The sequence below is a fragment of the Melopsittacus undulatus genome, chromosome Z (assembly GCF_012275295.1).
Source record: "Melopsittacus undulatus isolate bMelUnd1 chromosome Z, bMelUnd1.mat.Z, whole genome shotgun sequence".
In the NCBI taxonomy this organism is placed as follows: domain Eukaryota; kingdom Metazoa; phylum Chordata; class Aves; order Psittaciformes; family Psittaculidae; genus Melopsittacus; species Melopsittacus undulatus.
This window is the reverse complement of record NC_047557.1, coordinates 79,844,831-79,867,224: the sequence shown is the minus strand read 5'-3', so window position 1 is coordinate 79,867,224 and position 22,394 is coordinate 79,844,831. Positions and strand designations below refer to the sequence as shown.

Here is a 22,394-nt window from a genome sequence, read left to right as displayed (position 1 = left end):
CATTTCTCTTTTTCATGTGCCCTAGCATGCCTTCCAAGAGAATCTGCTCCCAGATTTTGCCAGGCACAGAGGTGAGACTGACTGGTCTGTAATTCTCTGGGTCATCCATTTTCCCCTTCTTGAAAATGGGGGTTATATTTCCCTTTTTCCAGTCATCAGGAACTTCACCTGTCTGCCGTGATTTTTCAAATATGATGGCCAGTGGCTTTGTAACTTCATTCGCCAGCTCCTTCAGGACCCGTGGATGGATTTAATCAGGTCACATGGACTTGTGTACATTCAGGTTCTTAAGATGGTCTCAAACCAGATCCTCTCTTACAGTGGGCCCAAGGTCTAGGTTTTCACAGTCCCTGCGTCTGCCTTCCAAGACTTGGGTGCTGCGATCAGAGCCTTTGCCAGTGAAGACTGAGGCAAAGAAACCATTCAGAACCTCAGCCTTCTCCAAGTCCTGTGTAGCCAGCTCTCCTGAAAGTTTCCGGAGGGGGCCTACATTGGACTTTCTCTGTTTTTTAGCCGCTACGTACCTATAAAATCCCTTCCTATTATCTTTAACATCCCTTGCCAAGTTTAGCTCCAATTGGGCCTTAGCTTTCCTAATTTGGTTCCTAACTACCCTGATGACATCCCTGTATTCATCCCAGGCCACCTGTCCTTGTTTCCACATTTTATAAGCCTCTTTTTTGTTGTGAATTTTTTCTCAGCAGCTCCTTATCCATCCAAGGAGGTCTCCTGGCCCTCCTGCTGCACTTCCTTCTAGTCGGGATGCAACACTCCTGAGCTTGTAGCAGGTGATCCTTGAATATTAACCAAGAGTCTTGGGCCCCCTTGCCCTCTAGGGCTATATCCCATGGAACCTTGCTAAGCAGGTTCCTGAAGAGCCCAAAGTCTGCTCTCTTAAAGTCCAGGGCAGTGAGCTTACTGCATGCTCTTCTCATTGTCCTGAGGACCTCGAATTCGACCATCTCTTGATCACTGCATCCAAGACTTCCCTGGAGAGTCACATTTCCAACAAGCCCTTCCCTGTTGGTGAGCACGAGGTCAAGCAGGGTGCCCATGCACATTATTAGACAGTAAGGAGTGGTAAGTACCAGATCCAAAAGCAAGAGAACAGAAGGCAGATCTTGAAAACATGGAGTCAACCATGTACAAAATAGGAATGTTGACATTGCAAGTACTTGAATAAACTGTATATACATATATAATCATAGAACAATAGAATCATAGAATCATAGAATAGTCAGGATTGGAAAGGACCTCAAGATCATCTAGTTCCACCCCCCCTGCCATGGGCAGGGACACCTCACACTAAACCGTATCACCCAAGGCTTCATCCAACCTGGCCTTGAACACCGCCAGGGATGGAGCATTCACAACCTCCCTGGGCAACCCATTCCAGTACCTTACCACAATACTACTTGTTAACTTTTCGATTCTATTTTAACCACCACAGCTTCTCTTATGGATGAATGTGTCTTCATTGTGGACTTAAAATCCATCTTGATGGAATGCTGACTCCAGTACATTTCACTGTAACTGGTATGCCACTGCACTAAATTTTATAATCCTTGCCTCAGTCTGTCCTTAGAAATGGAAATTGTTGTTGAGTTCTAATACTTAATACTCAGCATATCTGCTACCAGCTAAATATTACATACCCTCAATCAGTACTTATGGACTATTCTTCCCATATATATTAAGTGTTACAGAATTATAACATGTAGAAATCTAGATTTGTTGTGCTAGCTTGTTGCATAAAATGCTCTTGGCTTTTTAAAACATAGTGGTAATTGTTCAGGCATTGTTGCTTGCAATCGCTTATATTAGACAATAATTTCATCACTTGAAATCCAGCATATTACAAATGAATAATGCTTTCATATTCTCAGTCATATTAAATCTAGATTGCTTTTATTTACTTTGGTGAAGCCATTTGTCAATTGCATTCTCATATTTTTCTGGTTCCTTTAACCAGTCTTGATGCCACCTAAGGTTGGCAATAACATTTGAGTAATTCTGACCTAAACTGTGTTTCCAGCTGATAAACTGTCTTTTGTTATACTCCTGAACAGAAGAAGAAACCTTCGGGTAGTTTATTATAGAGCGGAGTATTTTGTCCAAGGAATGTACCATTGCTGGGAATTTTACAGCAATGTTTGTTAGCTCATCTGGATCAGCAGTAAGATCTGGAAAAAACAGATGTCAGTTAGGAGCCAGTTTGCATTTAAGTAAATTAATGAGTTGGACAGGACATAAAAGCGGCAACATACCAAACAACTGTGGAAGTACTGAATAGCCATCTGAGAACGTGATGTATTTCCATTTGCCAGTTCGAAGCATGTACACAGAAGAATTTACATTGCATCCATGGAACTCACTCAACACCCATGAGGGCCGATGCCCTTTGGTTGACACTCCGTTCACAGCCTTCCCATGTAGCAGTGATACAAGAGAATATCCACTGAGATTCTGTGGGACAGGAATTCTTGCTATATCTAAGCAAAGATAAACAAAGTCAAAATGCTGCTGCAGTTACTGTGACTGAAAAAGCGTAACATAATACTACATGTGTCTAAACAAATCATATTTCAGTACTAAAACATGCATTCCTAATTATTCTCCTAGTAAAACACAGGAACCCCCAAATACACAAAGAATAATTAAAAAGAAAAACCTTAAGGAGGTTTCCAAGGTCAGCTGCCCAGCATCTTGATCAAAAGCAGTATCTGCTGTGTCTAAGCCCATCTTTAACAGACATATATTTAAAAAAAATGGAATAGCCTCCATTGAAGTGTAGTGGTTTTTTTTCTTTTTAATCATGGTTTTATATCCTTCCCTTCCCTTCTGCTCTAACCAAGTCAGGCAGGAGAAAGAGATTGTCATAGCATGAAACGATCCCAAAAGCTCCACATCCAAACTAGTCTAACCCTTCATTTCTATGCTAATAACAGTGCTACTATCCTACCTAATATTTTTCATCAGTGAGTAACAGAACACTTTACAAATGGTGGCCATTATGGTTATCACCCATAACTGGTGGGGAAACTGAGGAACAGGGCCATTTGCTTCACTGGTACAGCTGGAGATGAAGATGGTGTCAGAAGTGGAATCCATACTGTACACATATGGAAAACAGTGAATGACTCTATGGCCTGCTGGATGGCCCCTAGAAGATGCTGTAATTTGAAGCTCCTGAGTATCAACTCATATCACAAATGTCTCTAACTCCCAAAGACTAGGTCAATATTAAGAGGCTGCACTGATCTCTCAGAGACATCCTGAAAAACAGTTGAGAATCCCAAGCATGTTACCTAAACTAAACCTAGTGTGTCCTAAATGGAGCATGACAGAACTGCTATTTTTAATCACCCAACTGAACATACTGTATAGTCATTAAAAATTCATCACTTTCTATGTCAAAGAGCAGCATGGCAGTATTTCATCTCCTCTTCTATGCCAATTGGTGATAATGCAGTGCATATAAGTTCTATGTCACAACGGAGGAAGTGAGGAAAGAGAAGGAAGCTAAACCACCTGAACAATTATGTTATTTGAGGAAAAGCACAAAGAAAAAAAGATATTTTAACTTTTTATATATGATACTTACATAACTACCATACCTAATGCAGATTACTTTTATATATATATAAAAGACTTGATATCAGAATTTGGCAGAGAAAGCTACTCTGATTATACCCTATTTTCGTCTGGATAACTAGATCAGAAATTTTGAGAAGAGACACGCAGATAAAGATCTTTTTGTCTGTTCTTAAGAAATCAAATTAAGACAATCACTGTATTTTACTAATAGAAATACAGTTTTATCTACTATCCCACATTTTCTCAGGGAACTGCAGTATACAGTGACACTTCTTGAAGAGCAAGCTTTGCAGAATGCCTTGAAAAGACCATTTTTCTGATCAGTAGCCTAAAAAGTCCCAGATAAAAAATCCAGTAGTGATTTCACCTAATGTTTTCTTTCAGTGAGATTCATCTTTTGCATGATTTATCACAGGTAACTGCTCAAAAAATTCACTCTAAAAAATAACTGATATCTGTGCATAAGAAGTTTGCTATCAATCTTTTTTCATTTGATTCTCTGCACTACAATGAATATTGCCACATCTAAGAAGAATGATATCCATCATCATATTCTATTATGCTTGACATGATCAATCGTACATTTCCTATACAAAGTCACTATTTCTTCCATGTGACCCTTCATAAAAGACATTCCTAATGAATCTGCTACTCTTTCAGGTTTAATCTCATCTCTGGATGCATTTACACTGTAGTTTCTACAGTTTCTGTTAGGTATGAAGGTTATAAAAAATTATTCATATCTAAACTGCATCTGACTTTATCAGTTTTCCTTTAAGATACTCTTATAATCATTCACTATAATTGTGTTGATGACAGTAACATGAATAAAGAGCATCATGAGTTCCTTTAATTTTTACATCAAGTTTTTGCATTTTAAGTCCATACATATCCTCCACCAATAAATCATTATCTCCCACTGTGTTACTACATTGTCTCACAAAGTGGAGATGAAAGCCTGACTATAATACAACTGGGGGAAAAAAATAATTTTTAATTACTTAACTTACCAAGCATAGTAGGATATATATCCACAAGAGATACCACATTTGGTATTTGCTGCTGTTTTTTTATGCCTGGCCCCATAACTAAAAGGGGAACATGTGAACTTCCTTCATACATGCTCATTTTATAGAACTGCCGGTGTTCCATAGCAAGTTCTCCATGATCTGCAGTGAATATAACAATTGTTTTTTCAAGAAGCCCAGTATCTCTCAGAGCTGAAATAACCTCACCTGCAACAAGAAAAAGATACTGAAAGGCTATGTTCAAAATACTCTTTCCAACTTCTGTACCTGCAAAGCAGCATGCAAACCCTGAGGAATCCTAGACAGAGGGTTGGAAACTCCTCTCTGCCACAGAAGGCAGAGCCCAAAGCATTAATTCCAGAGCAGCAGTCGCCAGTGAGTTGCAGGGTTCTGGTTATCAACAAAGTACGGAGGGCACTCAACAACGACCGTAAAAATGTCAAAAGTTAAGGGTTCACGACAGGATAAGCTGCATTTTTGCTATGCCACTTTTGTTTAATTCCTAGCATAACTAATACTAATCATTTCAACAGCAGTCGAATAGGTCAGCAGAAGCTCTGACACTACAGTTACAGTGAAGGACTCTTGAGAGCATCCACTTTACAAAGAGTCAATGGAAGTTTCTCCTTCCTGTATCTGCATCCCCTCAGGAGTTCCTTGCACATTTGTGCAGTGAAGACAGAGTCAATGAAGTCAGTAATCACTTACACAGCTTTAATATTAAAGATGATTCTTGCATAAACAGCCTAATTAGAAACTTAAAATATGTTACCAAAATTAAACCCCAGTGCAGTTACTTTGCAGTACCTTCATTCCAGAAGTGTTGTCAGGCTCCAATTGATGTATCTTTTTTTTGTTTTTAATTTTCTTTAAAATGTGGAAGAGTAATTCTGTATCTTGATCACTCTAACACTACTAAAAAGATTAGCTTATTTATTCATTAATTTTATGTTACAATATAAGGGAATTCTTGTTCTTTCATGGCCACTTTTCAAATTTTGAAATAAAATACTTGTCCTGGGTTCAGCTGTAACAGTAAATAAAGACCAATTTGCATTATAATTTTTATGTATGTAGACCTTATGGCAAACTAAAAAGGATTCTGAATGCCTAATTAATTCTTTTTTTTTCTCCTTAAATTTCAATAATATGCTGCTAAGGGAAACATCGTAAGTTTACTATGTGTAATAGCTGTCATCCAGTCTATCCTTTGAAATCAGTCCCCAAGGAAATTGCATGTGCCATAAAATGCACCCTTCCTTTCAGCTCTGCTTTGCTAGTCTGTTCCCATTTGCAGTTGCTTGCATTGATTCAGTTAGCACTTAATCAAAGAATATTCAGTTCCTCTTGTACACTGGATAGGCAATGTTTTGCTGCAGTTACTGGGCTTTTACAGGGTCTCTGACTGGTGGTTGTGATTACTTTTTACAGTACTCTGAATTCACCTTGCAATAGCCCTAAAAACTATCCAGTTATTTATCACATAGACTGATTAAGCAGCATCCCTGTGGCTTACTCCCAGATCTGAACTGTGCTTTGTTTTGGTTCTCTTTTTTTTTTTTTTTTTTCCAGAAGACCAGCTCTATGGGCATTTCATTACAAAAATCAGAACAAAAAAATTCACTGCAGAAGGAAACATTACCTACCGAGCATGGCATCTGTCTCTGCACACATAGCGTAATAAAATGCTCTAATATTTCTAACTTCTTGCTTTGTAAACTCTCCCGTGCAGTTCTTGGTGTAAGATGAGTAATAGTCTACTGGATGCATCTCTGAAAGAGAAGACCACTTGGGTATTTTAATAGCTTCATAAGTCACCTAAAAATAAAAGAAAATTCACGTTACTTTAGCAACTAATTTTTTTTAAAAAACAGATTTAACTTAAAACTTTTTAGAACAAATTCACAGTCCTCAACTTGTTGTCCAGGCAACATCAGCTTCTTACCTATTACATGGTGCTGCCATCTTCCCCCTACTTCCCCTCTGCTTCCACAGATATGAAGTATTTTTAAGAGAGTGCTGTAAAAATCAGCTAGAAACTAATGCTAGGAGCCATAAACATGTGTTCTATTAGCTGATGTCTTTTTTTTTTTTAAGAGAGATACTGCAGAACAGTCTTCTGGAACTGTACTCCAGAGTAAATATGAAAGCATTGGCGTAGTTTCATTAACTATAGGATAATTAAAACCCGTATATATCAAAAAGATCAAGTGTTATGCGAATCTACAGAACAACATGGAAATTTACTGAGTCTGGTAAGCTCTCTAGAAAAGTGGATGACAAGTCTTGACATCTTGATAAAAAGAATTCACTATTACTAGTCCAATTTTCTAACACTTTTCTATTTGTTTCTACAGTTGTCAGTCCATTCAGTTATAAAGAATTCTAAGATCAGTTTGAAATCAAAAAGTAGGAGCTCATCGGTTACAAATAATGATAGATTTATATATTCAAATTGCTGTGTTCACAGCTACTGTGTGCTGCTGTACCAGCTTTAGAGCTTCAGCATTTGACATGCATGTTTAGGCAGTCATACTGTACATATTCCTTTAAGTAAGTGCTGCATTTAACAATTAATTACTTCCATATTGTAGACCTAAAGCACAAGTTACCATGAAGAAGAGATGTAGTCTTTGTATAGAAAACTTAAGTTTTTAAATTAATAAACCACACGTGTTGCTCTAATTTACATCTGGAAATCTTCTTAACAAACAGAGCTGAGGCCTAGATTATGGCACATCAACTCTAGTGCTTGTACAGCACCTTCTGGGGCTGCAGCCACAGTTCCATTCCCAGGCTGTCCCCAAACACAGGCAGCATGGTTCCTGATAAATTAACGGAGGTGCTTACTTTCCAAGCAGCTCCATGAAGCACAAAAGCAATCAGACTAAAGGTGTCCCTAGATGTATTGCATCCCTGTTTATTGGTGTAGCAATTTAATAAGTGTCAATTTCTGCTGAACCCAATTTGGTTTTGCCCCAAGGTGTGGATGGGTAACTAAGAGCTGTCTGGGGAACTACTAGCACAGCACCTGTCTCTGGAGCACATGGTGTAGTTTTGACTACCAGTACTGTTATGGACATGTGTTCCAATACCCACAAAGTTCTACCTCCCACAACAGTCAGTATTCTCTATTAAGTTATCTAGCACATGTATTAAGTCATAGAATCATGTAGGTTAGAAAAGACCTTTAAGCTTATCAAGTCCAGCCATTAACCCAGCACTGCCAAGTCCATCACTAAACCATGTCCCTCAGCACCACATCTACACGTCTTTTAAATACTTCCAGGGATGGTGACTCCACCACTTGCCTGGGCAGCCTGTTCCAATGCTTGACAATTTCTTCTCTTTTTTATGAAGAAAATGTTCCTCATATCCAGTCTAAACCTCCCTTGGTGCAACTTGAGGCCATTTCCTCTCATCCTATCACTTGTTACTTGAGAGAAGAGACCAGCACCTAAACAGCTGGTAAGGCAGCAGGAGTTGAAGTGCCTATAGGGATAAAACCCAGCTTTGCAATATAGTCAGACATACCAAAACCTAAGTTTTCTTATAGACTGTAGAAAATAGGCTGCAAGATGAAATCATAGAAAACAAAATAATATCAGGGAATTGCTTCAGACATCTTCCTATTACTGAAGGTCCTTGGCTACAAAAAGTCACACTTTAGACTCCTCAAATGGTATTTATTAGTTACTTAAGACATAACCAGAGACAATTCACCATTCATCAGAAGACTGAAAAAGGTTCTACAGGAAAAGGTTCTATAGGACTACAATGTAGTTTTAGGGATTCACAAATTCATGAACCCTTTGTTTGTCTGATGTAATTCATAGCTAGGAAAAAAGCCATATGCCCTGAAAAAGTACTGGCTAGTGCAAAATATAGGGGATCATCTGCTTAGCAACACAGAGTTTCATAAACATACCATGTTGATATTCTGTTCTGTATTAGCTACTCAGTAAACATATAATTTAATTCAAGTTCTTCATCTATGCAAACTTCTTAATGAGATTGACCTCTGTCATTTTCAAAGACTGCTTCTTCCACAGGCAAAACATGGATGCTACATTCCTTACGAATCATCCAACAGTCAATAAATGATAATATGTGGTTCACATAACTGAGTATGTGTATGTAGTGGTGGAAGAAAACTCAACAAGCTATGCAGTTTATATACTCTATCTGGATGACAAAAATTTGTGAGAGATGTTATAACTCTGCTTGCGACTTTAAAAAAGCTAACCCGATTTCCCAAGATGTCTAACCTAGCAATTAGCACCTAGCAAGTCTTCTTTAATATCCAAACCAGGTCTTGATTTTTGCAAATGAAGCTATTTTTTTTTATCCCAGGCTTTTCCTCTACCCAAAAGCTTCTCACCATTTCCAGAAGAACCAGTGTGAAGTCCCTGCCCATGGCAGGGGGATTGCAACTAGATAATCTTAAGGTCCTTTCCAACCCTAACTATTCTATGATTCTATGAACCCGCACCCTCTACATCCTTTTTTCTAAGACTTTGTATTCTTGTTGCACCAGGATAATTTTGCAGTTTCCCAGAAGAAAAAGACACAAGTTACATGAGGGGTTTTGGTGGGTTTTTTTGTGTTTTTTTTTTTTTTGCGGGGGTGTGATGTTTTTTTGGTTGGTTGGTTTGTTTTCGGGGTTTTGTTTGGGTTTTTTGTTTGTTTTAATGTAAGCATGAAGTCTTTTCAAACCCAATTATCAGTTCTTCAGCTGCAGAGAATCTTAATACCTTTATGCAGTGAATGCTGTTTTAACCCATTTATATTTTTATGAGAGATAATGCACCTGGAGACCACACAAGACAGAGAAAAAAAATTACTACTTCTTGGAATGGAGTGCAATCTGTTAGCTTTCCACCTACAAACACAATGGGACTTTTCTGCACTCTAAAAACATTCAATAGCAACAGTGGCACAGAAGGAAATTAACAGAAAAGTGACTGTGTCTTACTACTATACATTCTTGGTTCACATTGCAGGAAAAGTCAATCACTCCCTATAAAACTTAGAATGATGACATTCAGCATCATTGGTTTGGTTGATATGCTAGAGGGAAGGAAGGAATGCCATTCAGAGGGACCTTGACACACTTGTGAGGTGGGCTGATGCCAACCTCATGAAGTTTAACCATGCCAAGTGCAAGGTCCTACACCTGGGTGGGAGCAATCCCAGGCACAGCTACAGGTTGGGCAAAAAGGAAATTCATGGTAGTCCTGTGGAGAAGGACTTGGGGGTGTTGGTCAATGAGAAAATGAACATGAAACAGCTGCAGTGTGCGCTTGCAGCCCAGAAAGCCAACCACATCCTGGGCTGCATCAAAAGAAGCGTGACCAGCAGGTCAGAGGAGGTGATTCTGCCCCTCTACTCTGCTCTAGTGAGACCTCACTTGGAGTATTGTGTGCAGTTCTGGTGTCCTCAACATAAAAAGGACATGGAACTGTTGGAACAAGTCCAGAGGAGGGCCACGAGGATGATCAGGGGACTGGAGCACCTCCCATATGAAGACAGGCTGAGAAAGTTGGGGCTGTTCAGCCTGGAGAAGAGAAGGCTGTGTGGAAAACTCATAGCAGCCTTCCAGTATCTGAAGGGTGCCTACAGGGATGCTGGAGAGGGACTCTTCATTAGGGACTGTAGTGACAGGACAAGGGGGAATGGGTTGAAACTTAAACAGCAGAGGTTTAGACTGGATATAAGGAAGAAATTCTTTACTGTTAGGGTGGTGAGGTACTGGAATGGGTTGCCCAGGGAAGTTGTGAATGCTCCATCCCTGGCAGTGTTCAAGACCAGGTTGGATGAAGCATTGGGTGATATGGTTTAGTGTGAGGTGTCCCTGCCCATGGCAGGGGGGTTGGAACTAGATGATCTTGAGGTCCTTTCCAACCCTAACTATTCTATGATTCTATAACAAGCTCAATAAAAAATGCTACAATGAACTTCAGACCATTACAGAAAAAAATACAGGTATGTATAGCAGCAATTTAATTTTCTGTTTAATGTGGTTTTAGCCACAGAACTCCAAATTTCTTTACCGATTCGGTAATGACTGCTAACAAACCCTTTTCCTACAACAGAAAGAAATTCTTTACTTCTAATTGCTCAGCCTCAGAACAGAAATCTAACATCTTGACCAATAATTTCTTACTCTGCACTGACAGATCTAAACTGGGTCTGACTTGAAAAGTCATGTGAGGAATAAAATATTGTTCAGAACAAGTACATTTATAAATAAACTTATATGCAAATTTCACCTTCACCTACCTTTTCAAGCCAATAGGGAGATGTTACAAACGTAGAGGATCCAAAATTTTCTCCTGCATAGGGTGATGGATATGGGTGTGGTAAATTCAGCCCCAAGTAAAGAACAAATGGTTGAGTAAGGTTAATGGCTTCATTCTTTATCCAATTAAGTGCTTTATCAGTATTCTGCCAATCTGCTTCCATCACTCTCACATGCTTCTTATCACCAGTTAGGTTTACCATGGGTCTCCCTTCTTGGCGGAGCAGGAAGTCAACATCCCTAGTCCAAGCTTCCACACGGTTACTGAAAATACATACATATGTTACACACTCAGTGGAAAATGTGTTCTTCACGCTTTCTCCAAGTCAAAAGAGTTAAGAATTCCTGAAGAACTTTTCTTATACTGCAGTCTATTTGTAATTTCTACAATAAAGAGAATTGTTATTCAATTGATCAACAGCTATTATACATCTATTTTATACTCAAAGCTTTAGCAACTTTTTTTCTGTTTCTGAATCTTTTTTTCTTATTTATTATAACTTCATGTCAGAATGGTTCTTCTCACATCTACAAAATAATATTTAGAAATAGCATCTCCACCTTGTTGACCCTGCTACCCTTTCTGGTATGGATTCACACTACTTTACCTGGTAAACAGGGCATTAGGTTTTTGTTATTGAAGAAGTCCTGTGGTAAACAACTTGCCTGGAGAGGCTGCCTTTAGAAGTATCATTCTGGTTTTGGATAACACTATTACAACATTTTTGAACAGTATCACTTACAACAAAAGTCTGTAAGAGTGATTATCTTGTACAATTGCTTTTGATATAACTGATAAATACTATCAAGAGAAAGGAACAATGGAGTAGAAGGGTGTAGAGAAAGCAAGAGGGAGAAAAAGAATGCTTTAATGATTTTTTTTAACAGATTTTTCTAATATCATGACAATGTTGCCTCTCTAATAGGCTGAGAAATCTAAGCTGCAGATGTCCTTAATTCTTTGCCAGACTGAATGACACCACAGCTGCCATAAACAAGGGTTGGGGAGTTGGAACAGTTCATGAAGAAGTGCAGCCCATTAGAAGGCCCCATGTTAGAGAAGCTGGTGGAGGGCTGTATTGCATGGGAAGGACCTCATGCTGGAGCAGGGGAGGAGTGTGAGAAGTCATCCCCTGAGAAGGAAGGAGTGGCAGAGACAGCATGCGATGAATTGACCACAACCCCCATTCCCCATTCCCCATCCCCCTGCACTGCAACAGTGTATGTCTTTGAAAAGGTGTGACCTTCAAAGAAAAAAAAACCCATGAAATACCACATCATGTTTAGTGATAGTGGATTTGATACCCAAGCTTTATCAAATATGTTTTGCTAACTGGATGGTATAATACAGCCTGGAAGTCTCAAGACACCGCTTCTGAATTTCACTTATGGAGCAATGACAATGATCAAAAATAACCTTCATTCATATTAGGCAAAACCACAGCCTTGATACTCACCTTCCATCTACAGGTAAAAGCCATAGTGCATCTGCATGGGATATGCTTGCTTGTGCACAAAGTTGCTAAATTTCTTTCAAATGAAAGCTACTACCATTTCAAAGACAGAAACCACTTGCCAGACAATTACATGATTAATTCACTCCTGCCTGTTTTGCAGGAGGAGAATCTATCTGATTACCTTACTGAATGATGTCCAGAAGTATAGTCCAATTTCCCATACTTCTGCGTGTGGTAGCCATGCTTCTCCATGAGATCCATCCATGTTACATAACCTGGATCTAGACCTTTGAAGTTATTCCAAGACTCTGTTAAATGAGTGAAAAGACCACTCCACATCGCTGGAGAGAACAAAAAAATGAGTTATGGTTTTTGATGAGGTGGTACTTCCTACCTAAATGCAAGTTACTTGAGAAGCTATCAGTCATTATTTTAGTGGCAAAAAAAAAACACATGTACAAAGTATTACACTTCCAAATCTTACTTTCATCATCAATACAAATAAGAACATTTACTAAAATAATCCCCAGGATTACAGAAGGTCCCGTCCAGGTGCTGTGCAATCATTAGATCAAGGTTTCAAGTAGATCAGGAAATATTCCTATTAATTGCAGACAGAAAATGCCATGGTAGTACATATCCTGATGAAACAGTCATTTGTTTACATTTACAGAGTATTATCTGCCCTTACTTCAGTTAAATTTGAACATTAATTTAAAGTTTGTGGAGGGAATTAGTGTATATTATTTTTACAAATACTATATGCCCTCAGTTTTATCCTCTTCAGGTAATTTACTTCACTATCAGCTCTAGAAAAAAAACCCAGATTATTAAAGAGGCCAAGAAGAAAAGAAACCAAGGGAAGACTTTCAAAGGAACTGTAAGGAAAGTATTTGTGAATTCCTGTGTTTCTTTGCAGATTGTTGAGAATCATTCACTCTTCCCAATGCTAAGAGTCAAAAGGAGTCCTAAACCGAAGCTAAGCTTTCTATAACCAATGGAAATATTCTGTAAGCACAAATAGTGTGGCAGTCCTACCCCCGTACCATGGCAATACTCCTACCTTCCCCACCCTAAAATCCTCCTTCTCACCATCTCTTCTAGTGTGATCTCTGACACCTCCACAACAGATGTACCCTCAGCTCCTTGCAGGCCTCCAAGCCACTGGCTAAACAAGAGATGTCCTGCTAGTTCAGAGCTACTACACCTGTTATGAATGACAAGTGGTCACGATGATGTTGGTGGACCACCTAAAATGATAAACAGAAATGATGAATTGTTGAATTCATCATGCAGTATCGTCCTCACTAGGAGCACTAGCTGCTATTTTCAGTAAACTTAGAATTAAATAACATACAGTTACTATTCTCAGCAACAAAGATTGTCTGAAAAACTCAAAAATCAAGAAAAACAAGACTGATGGCATGTTCGTGTACTCTCACTAAAGATGAGGGCCTGAAAACAGGAAAGGGTACTAGGTTATCAGTAAACAAAGTATTAAAAAACTAATCTGGCAGCCTGTGCCTGCTGCAGTCAGGATGCGATGCTTATTCCCCTGTACGTTTGAGAGAAAGGGGCATCTTACTTTCCTTCCTTGAAATTTCATTTACAGCCTCCAAAGGGTCTTTGCAACAACTGAAAGGTCTAGAAATGTTTTAAGATATAAACTTTGCTTCCTTCTAACTCCCCAGCAAATTCTGCAAGTGGGAAATTGAATACAGGGCAATGACTGCAGCAAGTATATTCAAATACTCAGTTTAAACTACTGAAGAATAAATAATGGATTCAGCACATTGCCTGGACTAAATGTCATTAGAAGGCAGTACTATTTATCTGGTATTATGTAATACTATTTCCTGAGACAGGAAAGAGAATTATTATTTTTGCATTGGAAGAGCAGTTCTGAATGTAGCTCTAGCACTGCAGCAAACAGACTGACAATTTTTCTTCAAATCCAGAAGGATTTTTTTTAAATAGTGAAGCTGCAGTGGAGTTTACAAAAAGATTTGCGAGCTCACACATAGCTTGGAAAAGAAGAAACAAACAAACAAAAAATAACAAGAAATGGAAAAGAGATACATATAAAACATAAGTATCCTCTATAAATTCAGGCACAAACTAAAAAAAAAATTGGGTCTTACTGAAAAAACAAAACAAATCCCCTAAATTAAATCCTTTAAATTTTCCCATTATTACCATGTATTTAAATTGACACATGCTTGGTCCTACCTGCACGGGAAGGACAACAAATTGGAGAATTGGTATAGGCATTGAGAAAGACAGTGCCATATTGTTTCATAAAATTTATGAACGGCAAATCCACAGTCTGATTTCCAGGATAAAACGTCAAGCGTCCATCCTACATAGAAAAACAGTATATAAACAGTATGAACACAAACTACTGCTACATTACTTCATAGTTTTATTACCTTAACTTGCATTACTCAAACCTTGAAAATTCTACTCAGGTATGGAAAATAAAATGTTGAGTTTTAGTTAGACTAATTTAATGGCTAAAGGAAAGTATAAGGTAAAGGATATGAGGCCTTTTTCATAGCAAAATTACTTCCTTTCTACTGCTATACACATGCTAATATCCAGTTCTTGTGATAGTAGAGTCCCACCATGATGTATTCAACAGGGATAGCTATGGTGCATAGTGATGAGAAGTCAGTCTGAATCCTGATGCAGATGTGTGCACTTGTGCGTATTTCTGTGAAATCAGAACTGATTCTTCATCTTCTTCCTCCTTTTAAACATACACTCTGGACTGGAAAAGTGGCAAGACAGCTGAGTTTGTTTTAGAATCCAAGAATTACCAACTGTCTCAATAACATGGCAGGCCTGTCTTCAGTTGTAAGCTAGGAAACATACCTGGTATTTGTGAATTAAAGATCTTTCCTACCTGTCTGGAGGTTAAAACAGCTGTATCAATAAATCATGCAATAAAGCCACTAGAAATCCACAAAACCATATATACTAGATCCTTTATCCTTTTAGTTGTAGATACACATCCAACAAGCTTATTGTAATATTTGTTATACCAAACAATGCAAGTATGGTGCCCAACAGCTTAACTCAGTCATTTGCTCTGTAATTACAGACATTCTCCATTCCATCCCTAATGTTCTTAGGATTTACAATGGCAAAAATAACAGGCTTTAGTGATCTTACTTTCCATTTTGCTTTCTAAGCCAAGAGAAAAGCCTTCATTCTGTTTACACACCAGCTCTGTCCCATTAACTGCTGCCCTGCTCTACAGCCCAGATGACATGCCTCCCTCTGCCGTGAGTTGCGGTGACAAGCTGGAGGTACCACAACTGACACCCCGTACCACACATGGAGAAGTCTCTGACTGTTATAATGCGTCTGTTGAATACGTGCAGCACCCTCCCATTAAGAAAGCCGATTTTGGTTTACAATATGAGTTACCGACTGTCTGAGCGACACGGGAAGCCTGCCCTCATTATCCCAAGCAAGCCCTCCACCCGTAGCGGTGGTGGTGAATAAAACTCATCCCTGTAGCCTATGACTGTAGAATGAACAGTCACAGAAAAGTCCTCTCTGCTATTAGATACCCTCGAAGGTGTCTCTCTCGTCGGCATGCGCGAAACGTCGCCGCTGGGGCAGCGCTGCCGCTCTGCCGCCCGCCCTCGCAGAGCCGCAGGTCACCACCCTGCCCAGGAGCCTCACCAAGGAGTCGCAGGCCACCAGCACTACGCTGTGCCGGGGCTGGCCCACGGGGGCCCCGGTCCCCGGCCTTGCCCCGGCCCAGGGAGCGGCAGCCATAAGGAGCAACAGCAGCCCGGCCCGCCCAAGCGGCACGCCGCCCGGCATCGGCCCGGCGCCGTGACCTTCCTCTCCCGGACAGAGGGAAGCGGCAGTCCCGAAGACCGATGCAGCTGCACCAGAGGATGAGCCGCCACAGCAGCCGCGCTCAGCACATCAGGGTACGGCTCCGAGCGGCGGCAAAAACTACATCTCCCACAATGCGCGAAGAAAAATGGCAGCTAAGCGGAGCAAGTCGCTGCCCTTACGCAAGCGCGTATGCGCCAGGGCAGTGACTGATGAAGGTGAAGTGGCGCGGAGTGGCCGCCACAAGTCGTGTCCCGTCCCGTACCGTCGCGGCTCGGCTCGCCTTGGCTCGCTGCGGCCCGGCCGTGCTCGGAGGATCTGCCGGCGCAGTGCTACCTCTCCCCGCGGGCCTCCGCGGTAGGTACGAGCTGGGGAGCCGAGCAGGTATGCGCTGACGTGGGGCCTACTTTCTCTGTAGGTGAAACGGCGCTTAGGCTCGGAAATGCCGGCGGGAGGGATGTCTGTGGTGGTCGAGGCGCCTGTGCCCTCTTAGGAAGCAAATTTGTAGGAGCTGCTGGGCAATGTAAGTTTGACATTTTTTTAATAATTGTTTTAGACTCTTGGGGGAATCTTTGAAATCTACTTTCTTCCTGTGTCCTTTCACTACTAATTTATTTCTAGGCCCTTCACTTATTCTTTATCCCTTGCCTTTTAGATGGGAAAAGGTCTTTTTTGTATTTCAGCTTGTCCTGCTTCCTGGCTCAGTGCCTGCACCATCAATATTGTTTCTCAGCCTCCTCCCATTTAGGCAGTGTTGACTGTAGAATTATAGAATGGATTGGGCTGGAAAGGAGCTTAAGATCTTATAGTTCTAACCCCTTGCCATGGACAAGGACACCTTCTGCTAGACCAGGTTGCACCAACCTGGCTTTGAACACTGGCAGGGAAGGGGCAGCCACAACTTCTCTGGGCAACCTGTGCCAGTGCCTAATCACCTTACGGGGAAGAACTTCTGCCTGATGTTTAATCTGAACTTCCTCTGTTTTAGTTTAAACCCATCATCCTTTGTCCTGTCGCTACAGTCCCTGATGAACAGTCCCTCCCCAGCATCCTTATAGGCCCCCTTCAGATATTGAAAGGCTGCTATGAGGCTTCACGCAGCCTTCTCTTCTCCAGACTGAACAGCCGCAACTTTCTCAGCCTGTCTTCATATGGGAGGTGCTCCAGTCCCCTGATCATCCTCATAGCCCACGTATGGACTTGCTCCAGCAGCTCCCTGTCCTTGTTATGTTGAGGACACCAGAACTGCACACAATACTCCAAGTGGGGTCTCATGAGAACAGAGTAGCAGGGCAGGATCACCTCCCTCAACCTGCTGGTCATGTGCCTTTTGATGCAGCCCAGCACATGGAGGGTTTCTGGGCTCAGTCTCCTACTGAAGCTGGGTCATGTTCAGTTTCTCTTCACCAAACACCTCCAATTTCTTCTCCTCAGGCTGCTCTGAATTTGTTCTCCACCCAGCCTGTAGCTGTGCCTGGGATTGCTCCGACCCAGGTGTAGGACCTTGCACTTGGCCTTGTTGAACTTCATGAGGCTGGCATTGGCCCCCTCACAAGTGTGTCAAGGTTCCTCTGGATGCCATTCCTCCCCTCTATCATATCAACCAAACTACACAGCTTGGTGTTATCGGCAGACTTGGTGAGGGCACACTCAATCCCACTGTCCATGTTGCCAGCAAAGATGTTGAACAGGATTGGTCCCAACACTGACCCCTGAGGGACATCACTCATTACCCGTCTCCAGTTGGACATTGAGCTATTGACCTCAACTCTCTGCATGCAGCCATTCAGCCAATTCCTTATCCACCAGGTGGTCCATCCATCAAATTTATGTCTCTCCAGTTTAGAGACAAGGATGTCATGTGGGACCTTTGTGTTTCCGAAATTTGTTTGAGGCAAAATATTTAACTGTATACATCAAAATAATACATGATCATGTCAGACTTCCAAAGCATGAATGCATCTTTGCTGTGTCCTTAAATGCTTTTATTCTTTCTCACTTTTACAGCCATGGTAGGAAGCAGAATCTGCCGTGTGTGAGGGGAGGAGAGCATTGTGGACCACACTTAAAGGCAGCCTGGCCACAGTGCTGCTGTATGTAATGCCCAAAAAAACCTCTTAGGATCCTTAGGAACCTGTTACTGACTTAGTCCTGTGCTGGAGCTGAATGTAAATAACTAATTTGTAAGTAACTAATGCCACATCCCTAGCAGTATTCAAGGCCAGTTTGAACATGGCTTGGAGGAACCTGGTCTAATGGAAGGTGTCCCTGCCTATGGTAGTGAGGTTGAAACTAGGTGATCTTTAAGGTCCTTCAAGCCCAAACCATTCTGTGATTCTATGAATTTTAACCATATTATCTGTTTTCAGAAGTTTTTAGTGCTGAATGCATTTTGTCACACTGCGGCATATTCCTGTGTTCTGAGTGTTCTCTTATGTAATTACAGTGGGATATAACCAACATTTTGAGTTCAGTATATCTTTTTGAAAGAAATTAATATATATCCTTTTTACTTAATAGCCACAATGTCAAATAAGGAGGTGAAGGCAGCATTAAAGAGTGCTAGAGAAGCAATACGAAATAAAGAATATAGAGAAGCCTTAAAACATTGCAAGGTAACTAACTTTTTTATTTGGAAGGTAATATTTTATGCATGTTTGGCTTGCTGTTCCCATATCCCTACAGCTGTATAGTAATGCAGAGTGTGGAGTACTGTATTGGTATAATAGTTGAGATTGATTTCTCAAGTTTAACTCCATTGATCATTCATGTTTGTTGCCCACATGTAAGCTTTTATTCTTCTTGCTTTTGCATTTGCTTATATGTGACAATAAGAACATTAAGTCTAAAATGATAAAGATAGAAAAAAAATTTCTAAATTATACCTTGAAGGAGTGCTTTAATTGCTGAGATGTTTTTCCTAGCAAAACAGTTCAGATGAGAAATATTGTCTGGTATGAAAAGCTGAAGTTAATAATCCTAGCCTTTTTCTAAAAATTACTTAACTTCTAATATTAAGTTGTGAAATAATTCACCAAGCTGTAATGATAAAACTCAATAGATGGATCTATAAGATACATTTCATTCAACAGTTTCACTTAAAAATGTATATTTCTAGGCAGTCTTGAAGCAAGAAAAAAATAACTACAATGCTTGGGTATTTATTGGCGTGGCAGCTGCTGAGTTAGAACAGCCTGATCAGGCCAAAGGAGCATATAAGAAGGCTATTGAACTTGAACCGAACCAGTTACTGGCATGGCAGGTACTGACTATCCAGACTAACTTTTTCTTTACCTGAAAACTGTCACTATGGAGTTAAATACTGCAACAAAGCAAAGTTGTGACTTGTATTGTGTCTTCTTGAGTTCTGCTGAAGCTTTGGAGTAGCTGAGGTTTGTATTGTTTCTGTGTTCAAAGTGCAGTCATGGGTGACTGCATAGCCTGTATGTCCGGGTAAACTTTCAGTTTCAGTATATTTAAGTTTGCATTTCTTGTGTACACTAGTTAGCAGTGAAGCATGAAAGGGAGAACATGAATTGAAACAGTAAATTCATCCATGCTTAGGGGTTTCCATGCTTCTAGCTCAAGGAAGATTTAACAGTGCTCTCATAGACAAGAAAATGTTTCATCTATTAACATATTTTTTCCAGCTTCCAGCCTCGAGTGGTTTGTTACTGAATTTTACTGTTGTTTAAAAATAGTATACATTTAAAATAGCTGTGTGCTGAGTGGTATGTGCATGACAACTAATAACAGTGTATAGTTACAGTGTACAGGTATGTTGTTTGGAGACTTCTGAAGCATAAAATTGTATATTAAGTCTGTCTCTGATACCAACAATTGATACTTTCTGAAGACAGTAAGGTTCTTAGTATTTTTAATATAAATATCTTTTTAAAGCATAACCATTGGTGCACGATTTCAAGGCATATTGAAATTTCCTTACTTTTGCAATCAGATTCTGGCGTTCTGTTACTATGCGAAATGGCATGATACTTGGACATACATCTTTTATCACATGACAGTTTTGTATATTGTCTGTTACAATATACAATGTATATATACAGTTTGTTTTGTATATTGTCTGTTACAATATACAATGTAGCATATACAAGTTTCAAGTAGTTTGTTGCTATTAGTTAAAAAAGTGAGGAAAACCTAGTAGATTCAAAAGGCTTTACAGAGGTATCAGCATTGATTCTGTTCAGAGATTATGACTTTTAATACTTGACCCCCTTGAAGGCATTGAGTAACTTTTGTAGGCAGAACTCTTGCAATGTTCTCATAATACAATTGTTGACAGAAAATCTTACTTAACATTTCAAATATTTTTTTCTAAAGGGATTAGCAAATTTATATGAGAAATCCAACCAAACAGATGTCAAAGAAGACTTAGCAGATGTTTACCAAAAACTCTTGGAACTCTATGCAAGGTAAAAGATACTGAATACCATCAGTTCAGTCTAAGATCTTCAGTGAATACTGTTACTGATACAGAGGATAGAGTTGTTTTATCTTTAAAGCCTTGTAACATCGGTGGGTTTAGCACTTGTTACTGAAGTTGTCTGTACCTGTATAAGGTGTCTTAATCTTGTCCCTTCTGATAAGGCAAAAACTCTTGGAAAAATCGTACTTAAAAGTCAGCAGTTGAGAAAATTCTGTTGTACCACGTCCTCTGTCTAAACTTTCTGCCTTGAAGCATTCGGCTCTCATAGTTCATTGCCTGCATTAATAAGTTTAATAAGAATATATATCATCTGGTTCATATAGGTGCAGTTCAAAACAGATATAACTCTCAGATGGAAAACTTAGCTTGTTTGTGTGGGATTTTCTTCCTTTCTAGTGGTGACAAGCAGAAATGGTGTGATGTATGTACCAAGCTTGTGGAGCTGTATCATCAAGAAAAAAAATACTTAGAGGTAGGTTGAGTAACTTTGCTTTCTCTCTTCAAACAAGACATTTCCATTTAATCAGAACTAGCTACTTTTCATCAAGGAATCCCCATTTTTTTTGCGGCCACAGACCATTTAAGATTTCTTTGTGGTCCACAATCAGGAGGAGCTGATTTTAACTGTATTGCTTTCTTTTTCACTGCGTTAAGACATGAATGCCATCCATTAAGCTGACAAAATTTAACAAAGAATGTATAGTATACCGGCTGAAATGGTAGAACATCGTTCTTCTGTTTTATTTCTAGAAGTTGGGCATTATTCCAAATATACTTTTGCATGTGTACGTTGAGTGTCCTTTGCCTAGCTTGGCCAGTTCTAGGTATCTGATTAGCTTTTCACTGGTATGGTGATCACTTCTTGGATTATTCCTGATACTTAATGACATAGGATAAGGTGGAATTTCTACACAACCTGAACTTGATTACCTGTGCGTTATGTACCGCAATCCATGTACAGCAATAACGACATGCAGAGCTACTCCAGGACAGGCCACCCAGCACTCTAGAAAGCTATGTCAGCATGACCATTGCAGAAATACTCTTGTCAGTTTACTGCAAGATGGAGCTGTTAAATGTCTGAACAGTTCAACAGTAGCATTGCCTGTAGCCTCTCGACTAACTTCATATTTTAAGCCCACTGGTAACTCAGAACCATGCAGCTGCTCACTCAGCTCCTCTCCTTCCCTCAGCTCTTAGAGGAGAATCAAAAGAATGTAATGCCCATGGGTTGAGATAAGAGCAGTCTGGTTACTAAGGTGTAATACCGAACTACTACTACTACTACCACCAATAATAATAATGATAAGGGAAATACCAAGGGGAAATAATATAAAACTAAAGGGGAAAGGAAAGCAGAAAGCCAATAAACACAAGTAATGCACAATACAATTGCTCACCAGCCACTGACTGATGCCTAGCTCAGCCTGAGAAGCAATCTGGGCCTGCTGGGTGACTCCCCCCAGTGTATATACTGGCCATTATGTGCTGTGGTATGAAATGCCCCTTTGGCTAGTTTGGGTTAGGTGTCCTGTCTCTGCTTTCTCTTGACTTCTTGTGCCCCTTCTCACTGGCAGAATAGGAGAGACTGAAAAGTTCTTGATCGGGGCAAGCATTTCTTAACAACACCTAAAACATCAGTGCATTACCTCAGACTAAAGTCTGCGCATTGTTTTCGGCACTGCTCTCAGACTAACTTTGAAAACAGT

At 40.0% G+C, this 22,394-nt stretch overlaps 2 protein-coding genes across 7 annotated transcripts in view; one reads left to right on the top strand and one right to left on the bottom strand.

The window, feature by feature from the left end:
• Positions 1 to 999: 999 nt before the first annotated feature.
• On the bottom strand, positions 1,000 to 16,321 carry ARSK (arylsulfatase family member K). Of its 2 annotated transcripts, XM_005145969.2 has the most exons (8): positions 16,077 to 16,321; positions 14,613 to 14,742; positions 12,565 to 12,724; positions 10,908 to 11,190; positions 6,272 to 6,443; positions 4,608 to 4,832; positions 2,268 to 2,492; positions 1,000 to 2,183 (listed from the first exon to the last, which is right to left on the bottom strand). In XM_005145969.2, the coding sequence occupies exons 1-8, from the start codon at positions 16,218 to 16,220 to the stop codon at positions 1,909 to 1,911; spliced, it is 1,614 nt and encodes a 537-aa protein (XP_005146026.2). In that variant the 5' UTR covers positions 16,221 to 16,321; the 3' UTR covers positions 1,000 to 1,908. The 2 variants fall into 2 exon arrangements, with proteins under 2 accessions (XP_005146026.2, XP_030902047.1); XM_031046187.1 differs by lacking the exons at positions 14,613 to 14,742; positions 16,077 to 16,321 and adding an exon at positions 13,476 to 13,635.
• SKIC3 (SKI3 subunit of superkiller complex) overlaps positions 16,047 to 22,394 on the top strand; it is a 49,927-nt gene continuing 43,579 nt past the window's right edge. The window contains exons 1-6 of one of the 5 annotated variants that reach the window (XM_031046183.2): positions 16,047 to 16,333; positions 16,657 to 16,761; positions 18,759 to 18,853; positions 19,357 to 19,500; positions 20,580 to 20,671; positions 21,082 to 21,157. In XM_031046183.2, coding sequence (XP_030902043.2) covers positions 18,764 to 18,853; positions 19,357 to 19,500; positions 20,580 to 20,671; positions 21,082 to 21,157 — 402 coding nt within the window. In that variant the 5' untranslated portion in view covers positions 16,047 to 16,333; positions 16,657 to 16,761; positions 18,759 to 18,763. Of the gene's footprint in view, positions 16,334 to 16,461; positions 16,762 to 18,758; positions 18,854 to 19,356; positions 19,501 to 20,579; positions 20,672 to 21,081; positions 21,158 to 22,394 lie in introns of those variants that run through there. The other 4 variants (XM_031046184.2, XM_031046185.2, XM_031046182.2 and 1 more) reach the window with 4 other exon arrangements.